At 40.4% G+C, this 12230-nt stretch overlaps 1 protein-coding gene across 10 annotated transcripts in view; it reads left to right on the top strand.

Annotated features, from left to right (window-relative positions):
• The window catches only part of ENTPD5 (ectonucleoside triphosphate diphosphohydrolase 5 (inactive)), a 50067-nt gene that overhangs the window by 17923 nt on the left and 19914 nt on the right, over positions 1-12230 (top strand). For 5 of the 10 annotated variants that reach the window (XM_032344967.1, XM_032344970.1, XM_032344966.1 and 2 more), the window contains 3 exons: positions 8480-8552; positions 10993-11278; positions 11928-12007. In XM_032344967.1, coding sequence (XP_032200858.1) covers positions 11062-11278; positions 11928-12007 — 297 coding nt within the window. In that variant the 5' untranslated portion in view covers positions 8480-8552; positions 10993-11061. Of the gene's footprint in view, positions 1-6741; positions 7114-8479; positions 8553-10992; positions 11279-11927; positions 12008-12230 lie in introns of those variants that run through there. The other 5 variants (XM_032344975.1, XM_032344974.1, XM_032344976.1 and 2 more) reach the window with 4 other exon arrangements.

Below are 12230 nucleotides of genomic sequence, written 5' to 3' on the forward strand. Positions count from 1 at the left end.
AGAAATGTACTTATGTGGTAGTTCTATTCCTGGCTTTAAATATCAGGTATCGGGCGCCTGGGTGGCTCAGTGGGTTAAGCTGCTGCCTTCGGCTCAGGTCATGATCTCAGGGTCCTGGGATCGAGTCCCGCATCGGGCTTTCTGCTCAGCAGGGAGCCTGCTTCCCTCTCTCTCTCTGCCTGCCTCTCTGTCTACTGTGATCTCTGTCTGTCAAATAAACAAATAAAATCTTTAAAATAAATAAATAAATAAATATCAGGTATCATCATAATATTTCAGTCTTTCTCTTTTGTCATTTTGATTTAACATATTTGAAGCAGTAGATGTTTTTCAGTTGGTAACAAGAAAGGGAAAATGAGTTTTCATTTCTCTTCCCACAAATTCCAGTGTAAACAGTGACAAAGGGCGTGGATCCTTGTAATCACTCTCCTGAACATGAATGACTCCCACAGTAGATATGGGTTTGATGGTAGAAATAGTTTGTCACTTTAGGTTTTTATTATATTTGCTCACTGGGGCTATGTTAACTCTCTCCTGACTGGTAGTTTCTTCCTGTGTAAAGGGTATGAAAATGAATTTCTTACCCAATGAATGGGTAAGAAAAGGCCTTGTGACTTGTGAAGAGAGAGACACAGCAAGAGCAACAGCTTTCTTTCCCCAGGCAGTGATTATTGTAGCTAAGTCAAGTCCGGAACAATGAAGAATGAAGTCAGGCACTGCCTGATCTCATTTTGGTATAACACCCAAATAGTTTCATTGTATAGAATCTGCCTTTGCAACACTTGTCTAATGTTTTGATTAAAATGGAATGAAGTACAGAAAGAAGTGATCTGTTTATAGGAAAGGATTTTATATTTGTTGGTAACTACCAATGTACCAACTCTGATTCCTTTATTGGGAGTATTTGGTCTTCGGGTTGGAGAGACGTTAAAAGAGATCTCATTCATCCAGCCTTCTGATCTGTGAATCTGCCTGGGACAATGTCGTCAGACTTGAGCTGGGCCCTTGGGGCGAGAATCCTTTGCTCACGGCCAGCACAACTCCTGCTGTTGGAAAGTTCTCCCTGTTGCATCTCTTCCCCTGTAGTTTCCATGCTTGCAAGTCTCATTACAGCTCTTTGGCAGCATTCTAAAACAAGCTGATTACTTATTAACCCCTTTTCATTTTGTTGATGCTCGGAAAATGCTTGTTATAAAGGTTTTCAGTGGTTTTCCTATCTGTGCCAGTTGTCAGTCTTATCCCTTTCTACCAGATATCTCTTTAGTACCTAAGTATCAATGCTACCATTGTCCAATTGGAAATTTTCTTTCTATATATAGCATGAAGAAAGTTGTTATTCTGTTAATATAATTATTTTCACTCTATACTTTCCTTGATTGAGCATTTCATTTCACTGTTAGGTTTATTATTCAGTTATTAATGGATGGTTAAAATCTTAACAAATATAGTGGGTCGTGGGCGCCTGGGTGGCTCAGTGGGTTAAAGCCTCTGCCTTCGGCTCAGGTCATGATCTCAGGGTCCTGGGATCAAGGCCTGTATCGGGCTCTCTGCTCAGCAGGGAACCTGCTTCCTCCTCTCTCTCTGCCGGCCTCTCTGCCTACTTGTGATCTCTCTCTGTCAAATAAATAAATAAATAAAATTAAAAAATATATATATAGTGGGTCATTTATTTTCTCCCTTCTCTTTCCTAAATATATCTGACTTTTTTGAAGTATTTAGATTCCTTTCATCCTTAGGAACAAGCAGGATGTTGTATGAGTTGTAGTTTTTCTGACTTTAATGCTTTTCCTTAAGTAAAATATTGGGATGAGAGGTGCCTTGGTGGCTTAGTTGGTTAAACATCTGACTCTTGGTTTTGGCTCAGGCTGTGATCTCCAGGTCATGAGATCAAGCCCCACATCAGGCTCAGAGTGGATGGAGTCTGCTTAAGATTCTGTCCCTCTGCCCGCCTCCCACGCTTGTGTTCACTCACTCTCTTTCTCAAATAATAAATAAAATCTTTGCAAAAAAATGAAAAGCATCAAGTGGTAGGATATGATATTTTCAGAGAAATTGAGTCTATTCTGTTTTTAATTTTTTAGAGTTAATATCATTGGAATAACATGTAGTTCCTAAAACAAGAAGAGTATAAGCTCCGTTAATAGAAATACTTATAAACTGAAAAAAAAAGGGATGGACACAAAATATTATGCAAATACTGGTTATAACTTGCAGTAGCCTCTCAGATGGCTCCCACTGATCCTTGCCTCCTAGTATTCATGCCTGTCCTCTCACACATTTCGTCAGGGTTGGTCTGTAGGACCAATGGAATATGGGGGAAGTAATAATGAATGACTTATAAGGGCTAAGTCATAAAAAAACATCGCTGCTTCTGCCTTGCTCTCTCTTGGATTTCCGACTCTAGAGGAGCCGGCCACCATGTTGTAAAGATATTCAAGGTTCTTTGGAGAGTCCACTTGGAAGCAGCTGAGGATTCCTTCCAACAACCAGCATCAGCTCTCCGCCACTGAGTGAACCATTTTGGAGGTGGGCTTTCAGCGTCAGTCAAGCCTTCAGTTGAGTGTGGCCCCAGCCTGCATCTTGACTCTAGTATCCTGAAAAACCCTGAGACAGAACTACCCAATTAAGTCACTCCCAAATTCCTGAACTACAGAAACTGTGAGATAATTAATGTATATTATTGTTTTAAGCAACTAAGTATTGAGATTATTTGTTGTGCTACAGTAGGTAAACAATGTGCAGCATCCCAAATACTTACTGGTTTGATAAATAGCAGAGAACTTAGACAATGTAAATGATATTTAGTGCCCTTTAGATTTGGGGGGGGTAAGTTACTTCAGTTTATCACAATTTTAACAGTGTATTTGATTAAAGAAATTCAGTATAGCTATAAAACTAATAGATTCAGAAATATAAAATTACTGTTTCTCCTAAAACAGTATTACTAGATTAGGCATTTATTAATTCTCTTAAAATCTATTTATATAAGTATATATTATTTTCCCCCTTTTCTAAAAATTTTATTTATTTGAGAGAGAGAGTACAAGGATGAGGGAGGAACAGAGGAAGAGGGAGAAGCAGACTTTCTGCTAAGCAGGGATCTTGAGGCAGGGCTTGATTCCAGGACCCCGAGATCATGACTTGAGCCAAAGACAAATGCTCAACCAGGTGCCCCATTTTTTCCTTTTCCTTCTTATATCACTTTGCAATTTATTCCTATTGTCAGTTTCCATTGAGTAAGTGAGGTGCTTGGGCTACATCAGTAAACAAAGATTCCTACTCTCTAGGAGCTTATATTCTATCAGAGGAACACAGATAATAGACAATACATAAACTAACATGTTAGAGTGTGATGAGGTGCAATAGAAAGCAGAAAAAGATCGGAGTAAGGGATATTGAGAGAGCGGGCAGAGGTAAGGGACACATGAGGGAGGGAGGTTAGTATTAAAGCTAGGTCTCAATAAGAAAGTAGCCTTTGAACAATGATATGGAGGAGTTGCAGGAATTCATCAAGTGGATGTATGTTTCAGACAGCAGGGACAGCTAGGGCAAGACCCTAGGCAGGGGCAAGTTTGACTTGCATGCAGATGTCAGTATTGGGGGAGTGAATAAGGTGATCGGGGGCCAGGGGAGGCAGAGTAAGTGGATCCATGAAAGCTGTTGTTAGAATATTGCTCCTTTGGGGGAAATGGGAAGACGTTGTTGGATTTTGTGAGGAGAGACCTGCTGTAACATATTTTAAAAGGATGGCTTTGGTTGCTTATTAAAAATAGACTCCAGGGGAGTGAGAGTAAAAGCAGAGAAGTGCTAAGACAGTATTAGAGTAAATCACATGAGAGATGATGGTGGCTTGGGCCAAGGTGGTAGCAATGAGTGATCAGAAATGGTCAGATTCTGGGAATGTAATGAAGGTAGAATCAGCAGAACAGAGATCAAAAGTCATGTATAGGCAGGTCATGTATAGGCAGGAGATCAAACTACTGTAAGACTTCTGCATTTCAATGCCGGTCTCACTTCTCAGCTTCATCTCTGATCATTCTTCTCTGCTCTACCTTCTCCTCCCATCCCCATATCCATTTTTCTCTGGAGTTGTTCTAGATAACCCTTCCCTGGCTGATCTACTGGTTAAAACTGTAAACTCTGGAATTACACTGTTTAGGTTTGATTTCTGACTAATTTTGCTTGCTACTATGTGGTCTTACCTAGCTTCTTATGCCTCAGTTTTCTCATTTTAGAATGGGGATGTTAATAAACAGAACCTACCTCACAGAGTGGTTTTGTAAGATTAAATGAGATAATATATATATAATACTTAACAGTGCCTGGCAAGCATTAATGTCACAGCCGCTATTACTATTAGCTCAGTCTGTGTTCCTTTGACCACAGTCTTTCCTCTGCATTAAATGCTAACCCTCTCTTCTATACTTTTCCACTACAGTCTACTTTTTGTTTTTGTTTTGTTTCTGAAATCTGTATGACAGAAATTTTTGAGGAAATCAAAAAATGAAATCAAACCATCCATAGTATACTTACCTCTTTTCATCTTTTTGTAGTCCCTCTGGTCTTTATCCACATGTCTGTATTATTTATGTAGTTCTGGTCATTGTGCATTATCAGTTCAAATGTCATCTCATGACGCCTTTCCTAGTCCTGTAGGTAGAGTTAGTCCTTTAAGACTTGGGGTTCCTTTAGTGTTTTTATGATTAACTTAAGAAGGTGTAGTTATTTGTGTCTATGCCATCTCTGCCAGACTGAGCATCTTGAATCAAAACGTCCATTTATTCACATTTAATTCTCCAGCACCTCGCACTTAGTGGGCAGCAGGGAACATTTGTAGAATTAGACACTGGAATGGAGCCTACTAAGTCTCCCCGCTTCAGTCTTTCTTACATCTAACAGCCAGATTCTTGTTTGTGACACTCCCTTACTCACAGTCTTCAGTGGCTTCCCGTTGCCTACAGAGTTTCGTCTAAACTCAAGTATTTGATGTGCTGTACTGTCTGACCTGACTTTGCCTTTCCAACTTTATTTCCTGTCACAGTTAGTCAGACTGGTATGTTCGCTATTCCCCAGAGGCCTCCATCCCTTTTCTACCTTCATGTCTTAAATCATTGTTTCATGAAAACCACTCCTCTCCTGTCTCAATGCCCCTACTCAGGACCCTCTTCAAATGCCATTTCTTTCGCAAAGCCTCAGTTATTCCAGATAGACATAATCTCTCCCTGCTTTGAAGTCTCAGAGCATGGTAACTGAGCTACTTGTCACATTTTAACTTTACAGAGGTAGTTAATGGACACATGGTTGTTGTTGGTTTTTTTTTTTCCTGTTTCCTGTATTCTCTTAAAGGGCAGGTCTAAGATGATTCATCTTTGCGTGCCATACTTGTAAGTAGCACTGGGCAACTGGTAGTTTTTGGAATGACTAAATGAATGAATATGTGAATAAATAAGATTCAAATGGGGAGCTGGGAATGTGATACATAGCCAGAGTAAGACACTGGGGAAGGTGGCACCCCCTTCCTGATGCTTTTGTCTCCAGATATTATTAACTCAATCGTACCACGTCTATTCATGAGAAATTTACTGATGTCTAACACGTTCCAGGCTTAGGACTTGAGTTTAATTGATATACAATATACAAAAGATAGCAATCATGTACCCTCATCTTAGTCACCATTCAGATAGCAGAGTGCTCTAGGGCTCCTGGTCCCTGGTATTGGGTATGTAGGTCCTAACTTATATTCCCAAATGAGGCATTGCTCACTGTGCTGAATCTGTTTCAGACTTAACTAATTAGACCAGTCTTGGTTTTGCTCTGCTTGACTAACTTGTGCTCTGGGTGGTTTAGCTAATCCATTTTTGTAGTTCAGCTTATTGTTTAAAATTTTCATTCTGGTTACATTTTAAACTTGAATTATGTCTAATTTTTAACTATGTTAAAAACCAACTTCTCTGTGGAGCTCAGGAGAATTGGCAGTGGGAGCTTCCCTAAGACTTTCTGGTGGAACTTTCAAGTCATCTGTCCCATTCTATTATTTTAAACTGTTGAGAAATACTGTGTCATCTTATTCAGTTCAGTCAATACTAATATTTGTTTTGGGAGGGAATAGAAAGATTTAATTAACAGGCAGGTGTTACCATGGAACTGTTAAATGAAATTAAGTCCGCTCTTTTTTGAAATCTGATTCAGTGCCCTCAGGTCCTTTCTCACACTTGTGCTCTATTCTGGTCCTCTGTACTGCATCTGTTTAATACTTAAAAGTTTCTCAGGGTTCTCCTTGTGTCACTTCACCAGGTTAATTCCTACCTCGGATTTAGGACTCAGCTCAGGCCTCTTATCCCTTAAGGAGCTGCCTCTCCCTTCTACCTCCACCCTTCCCCTTCTGAGACGAGTTACTTTCCTCTTAAGTCCAATCCTGTAATATTCTGCATATTCCCATAAGAGAACTTCCCACAGTATGTACATTATAGCTGTTGCTCTTTTTCTTCTAGTAAGCTGAAGCCCCAAGAGCTGGGCCTGTATCTGATTCCTCTTTTGTATCTAAGCTAGCACAGCGTCTGGTGTACATTAGACATTCAGTAAATGCTTGTTAATTAGACAGTTTAATACCCAGCTTTCTAAATCACAAGGATAGAAGCTATCAAGGAGTGCAGTTAACTTTCCTACTCTTGGGCTAAGGTTGTAAAAACATGAAATAGTAGGGAATTGATAACATTATTATGTAGTTACATATTTTGTAACTATAAATATAATGTTATTTAATAATATAAAAACATTAGTAGATAATCAATGTCCTGTGTAAAAACACAGAATTCAGTTCCTGAGCAACTTTGGCCCTACAAGCAATAATGCCACTAGTTGGCAGTTAACTCTCACAAAAGTAGATGAACCAGACAATCATGTGTATCCAGAAAAAAAAGTGACTAAGGGAGGAGCGAAGGATCAAGAAGGGAATGAGTTAACAAAACGCCACGTAGTTATTTGCAAACTAGCACAAAGGTGAATGTGGTTCCTGAAGCTCGCTTGATTCAGAAGGGCTGAAATAGGGGCAACGAGCAAAAGGCAACCAACAGCGAAAGCAAGGATTCATGGGGAACAGGCAGACATGAGCAGGTGAGCACCCAAATGGGACCCAGGTTCTGTGGGATTGTCTGTCTGTGGGTGACACGAAGAAGGGACTCCAGAGTGTGAAACTCTAGGGAGGGTGCCTAGGGAGTATTAGTGTTTACTCTAGAGACAAAGATATATTGAAAAGACCTTGGAGGGAAATGAGAACAGTGACAAACACTAGCTGGCACCAAGGTCTCAAAAGAATTGATGAGGGGACTTTGTTCGGGTGAAGAGACAAAAGTGAGCAAGAGATGTGGAGAAGACCAGTTTTGAGAGGAATGAATTTCAGTACACGAATGTGTGTTCTCCCCAGTCTGTAGGAAGTAAACTTGACTAGCTGCTTTATTTTGAGTAGCATAGAAAATATATAGTTGACACATTTGGGAAAACAATCCTGCCTCGTGGAGGTTTGAAATCGTGATCTTCCAAAGGGTAGGTAATTAATCTCCTGTTGGAAAGAAGCCAGCTATTATAAATGGATAGGATTCAGTGCCTGAGTTATTGGGTCACTGTTTATCTTTTCAGAGTATTTATTCAATACCTACTGTGTGCTAGCACCATTCCAGTGCCAGGAACACATCAGTGTATACAACAGACAAAAATTCCCACCCATAGATAGCTCACTTGAGGATGGCAGGGAGCAGGGAATCTGAAAAAAAACAAAAACACTAAAGTATAAATTATACAGAAGATGGAAAGTGCTATGGAAAAAAATAAACAGGGAAAGAAGGTAGAAGTGCATGTGGCCCGGTGGGTTGCAATTTTAAATAAAGTAGACAGAGAAATTCTCTAGAAGGTGACATTTAGAGCAAAGACGACAAAATGAGCAAACTTTGTGGGCTGGGGTCACATGAAAAAGGATGCCATTCTATATATTCTCAATTGTAAGCCTTTCTAATACCATTCTTAGTGAATCTTAAAGAAAAATGACATTAGAAATGGTGTTAGAAAACAGGGATTGAAAGCAGAAGGTACTGGATATTTTCACCCTTTACTTTCTCTAAAATCTACTGTTTATTTACTCTTGAACACCTGGTATGACTCTGCACTTTTTCACTCCATGAAAACAGATACCTAGCATGCATTTTTTTCCCCCTTGAAATCTCTTTTGGAAGAAAAACAAATGTTTGCTTAATGGAAATCGAAGCTGGAGAGGTTTTTCAGAAACCACAATAATAGAGAAAATATGAGTGAGCCCTGAGAAGCTTGTGTGGAACTGGACACAGGTAGAGGAAGGCTGGTGACTGGAACGCCTTAACTGTTCTTCCCGAGGGAAAAAGGGACCAGAGACTGGGTATGTCTTGACCTCTGGACAAAGCAAGTGTCCATTAATACTCAGAGAATCTGAAAGGGTAGTTTTTGTTTTCAGTTATTTAGATTGATCTACATGACTGGCCTGTTTGCTGTGAAAGAAGAATCAGCCAAAGGGAGTGATTTAAAATGTGAGTATGAATCTGCCCAAGCAGCTCCCCTACTTCAGTGTTGTTTTGCTGGGGTAAAGTTTCCTTTGAGACTCTATAAAAGGTTTTTGGTTTTTGGTTTTTTCCTAGCCAAAACCTTTATTCTTAACTATCAAGTAGAAGTCCAGCCTTGAATTGTGTTCCAACTGATTATTCTAACTCTGCCTTTTACTCCCTCAGAACTACTGTAGTTATTTTAAATAGTTTAAACCCCAAATGCAATTAGCTTTCATTTACATTATTTTATATAATATCTCACCTTTGGGAAGAGAAACATTTTGATAAAATGAACCCAAGGACGTTACAAACTTGAGAATGACTGAGAATCCTCAGTCTATATTCCAGATATACTCAGTTATTCTGTTGGAAATCAAGGGACTGTATAGTGGGAACTTTGGAATTAGATCTTGTTTAACCACCTGTTTACATAAGGAGAAGTCCAGAGATGAAAGCTCAAACAGGACACTCAAAACTGTTTTGAGCAAAGTACGTAAAGGGCAATTAAGGAAGCCTCAAATGTTAGAGAATTGGTGTAGCATTCTTTATGAATACCAGAAGGTAATGAAGTCTAGAGCAAAGACAATACAGCTCATCCAGGAGACATTTTTTTTTCATGTAACCCTACTCTAGGTTTTCAGCATCATTTGTATCCAACCTACCATGATACACAGATTGAAATTAAAGCCAAGCACTAATGCTAAGATTTTTGTCTTTGCTAAGAACATATTAAGAAATAAAGGCAGTAGTAACTTGCCATAAGGGAGGCTTTTGAAATCAGAGAAGAAGAAAGGTTGGCAAGAGTGAAGACTGGTTTCTAATCAAGATTTCACTATTGACCTGCTTTTGGATTTTTTGCAAGTCATTGAACCTCTCTGGCTTCATTTGCCCATCTGCCTTAAGTGTTTTTTTGGTCCTTTGTTGTAGTTGTTGTTGCTTTGTTTTTTTGTCTTTTTTATTTTTTTTTTGAAAGATATGGGGTGCAGGGAGAGGGAGAGAATCCTAAGCAGGCTCCATGCCGAATGTGGGGCCTGATGCCAGGTCAGGTCTTATATCCCTGAGATCATGACCTGAGCCGAAATTAAGAGTCAGATGTTTAACTGACTGAGCCAGCCAGGAACCCCCAACTGCCTTAAGTTCTGGGATAACATGGCCTGAAACCTGTGAAGGACTTTTTTTTTTTAAGATTTTATTTATTTTATTTATTTGTTTGACAGACAGAGATCACAGGTAGGCAGGGAGGCAGGCAGAGAGAGAGGAGGAAGCAGGCTCCCTGCGGAGCAGAGAGCCCGATGTGGGGCTCAATCCCAGGACCCTGGGATCATGACCTGAGCCGAAGGCAGAGGCTTTAACCCACTGAGCCACCCAGGCGCCCCTGTGAAGGATGTTTTTTAAAACCGTAGTATCCAAAAGCCTGGCTGGCTCAGTTGAAGGAACGTGCAACTGTTGATCTGTGGGTTGTGAGTTCAAGCCCCATGTTGGGTGTAGAGATTTCTTAAATAAATAAACTAAAAGAAAACAAAAAACAAAAAACCACAATGGTCTATTTAAGTGTTTTTAAATTAAGCTGATTTCCCTAAAATGCGATTGCATGTACAAGCCACTGGCAATATTATTGGTCACAGGTAGTGGTCCAGTAGCTGGAATTTTAGAGGCTGTAGACACCCCAATGCTAGTGACTTTCTAACTTCTTTGTAACTTTATGACTTTAATTCAGAAATTGAAACCTCTTATATCAATCAAAAACAAAGGAGGGGGTGCACCTGGGTGGCTCAGTGGGTTAAGCCTCTGCCTTCAGCTGGGGTCCTGATCTCAGGGTCCTGGGATCGAGTCCCATATTGGGCTCTCTGCTCAGCGGGGAGCCTACTTCTCCCTCTCTCTCTGCCTGCCTCTCTGCCTACTTGTGTTTTTTAAAACCGTAGTGTCCAAAAGCCTGGCTGGCTCAGTTGAAGGAACGTGCAACTGTTGATCTGTGGGTTGTGAGTTCAAGCCCCATGTATGTCAAATTTAAAAAAAAAAAAAAAAAATCTAAAAAAACAAAAACAAAGGTGAGGGAAAAGGGAGGGAGAGTTAAGTGTATGATCTAGAGACAAAATTGCCAAAATGGAAAAGAAGACAATTAGACTCAATAATAAGAGCAGAGTGGCAGAGAAAGCCTTGAGTATGAGAGATCCCACCCTACAATTGAAACCAGACAATGGGGAAATATATTTTAAATCCCATTTTTCTTTTTGCAACAAGATACTCTTCAGAACAAGGTGTTAGGAGCCTGTGTTACCCTGGTCTAGCTTGTTGTGCTGGTTAGGAAAAATAGAGAAGGAGCACCTTGGGGGAAGGGGTGGGATTTCTGTAGTGGGTGTTTTTTCCTTTACAGGTATAAACAAAAGACCAGTTGGCCTAACCATGTGTTTCTTTGTCCTATAAGCCACTGCAGGTGAATGACCAGCACTGCTTCTGCAACAAAAGCCTAGACTCACCACATCTTGGGAAGAGAATGGCCACTACCTGGGGGGCAGCCTTTCTCATGCTGGTGGCATCCTGTGTTTGCAGCACTGTCTTCCACAGAGACCAGCAGACTTGGTTTGAGGGTGTCTTCCTGTCTTCCATGTGCCCCATCAATGTCAGTGCCAGCACATTGTATGGAATTATGTTTGATGCAGGGAGCACTGGAACGCGAATTCATGTTTACACCTTTGTGCAGAAAATACCAGGTAAGTTCAACTGGTACCCTCACCAGTGCCTATTAATCCACACTTCAGCATCTCCTTCCAGAAACAAATGTGCTGAGTGAATGCGATATGAATTATGGTAATTTACAGCTACTGAATGTCTTTCTTCAGAGAAGATTTTGGGCTGTCATTGAATATATGGTTTAATTCAGTGGGAGATTAGATCTGGGTTGCCTGTAGTCTGAAACCCATATGTCCAAGAAATATAGCTTTAATTTGTCCTTTTCTCTAAAGGTGGTTGATGCTCTAGGGTCAGAGTATGGAGAATATTAGAAGTGGTCTTGAGAGAGGATCACTGCCATCCTTGGAGAAGGACATCAGGGGACCTTGAAGATGAATTTTTTCTGAATTTCCAGTGTTCTCAAGTTACACATAGAGTCTAGGGGCAGCAGTAGGAGCTAGGTGTTCATCCTGAGAAATGCCAGAGGGACTCTTGAGAATCGCCTGTCATCTTTTGTCCCCCTACTCAATACTCCTGCAAGCCACTCCTCACAGGTGGGATTACTTGGGATGGCTTGGAGGAATAGCAGGTTAATCTAGTGGGTCATATGATACAGAGCCCAATATCAAAAGCAGCCTAACTTTTGGTAATTAGCCAACTAACTTCTGTTTTGTTCCATGGACAAAATAGGACAGCTTCCAATTCTGGAAGGGGAAATCTTTGAATCTGTGAAGCCAGGACTTTCTGCTTTTGTAGATCAACCAAAGCAGGTGAGTTTTTTACAATTAGATGTTTAGATTCTTAATGCTTTGATAATTTTACCGCACAGCTGCTGTTAAATATCTCGTGCTGTTCACTGCTGATACTGAGACCCTGTGTAAGACCAGTTTTCTGTCCTCAGCTATATGCCAGAAATTATACACCCCAAGCTCACCAGGGCGTAGGCAGAAGGAAGCTGGAACAGATGGTGGACATGCAGGGATGACGCCACCT

The sequence above is a fragment of the Mustela erminea genome, chromosome 5 (assembly GCF_009829155.1).
Source record: "Mustela erminea isolate mMusErm1 chromosome 5, mMusErm1.Pri, whole genome shotgun sequence".
Classification (NCBI taxonomy): domain Eukaryota; kingdom Metazoa; phylum Chordata; class Mammalia; order Carnivora; family Mustelidae; genus Mustela; species Mustela erminea.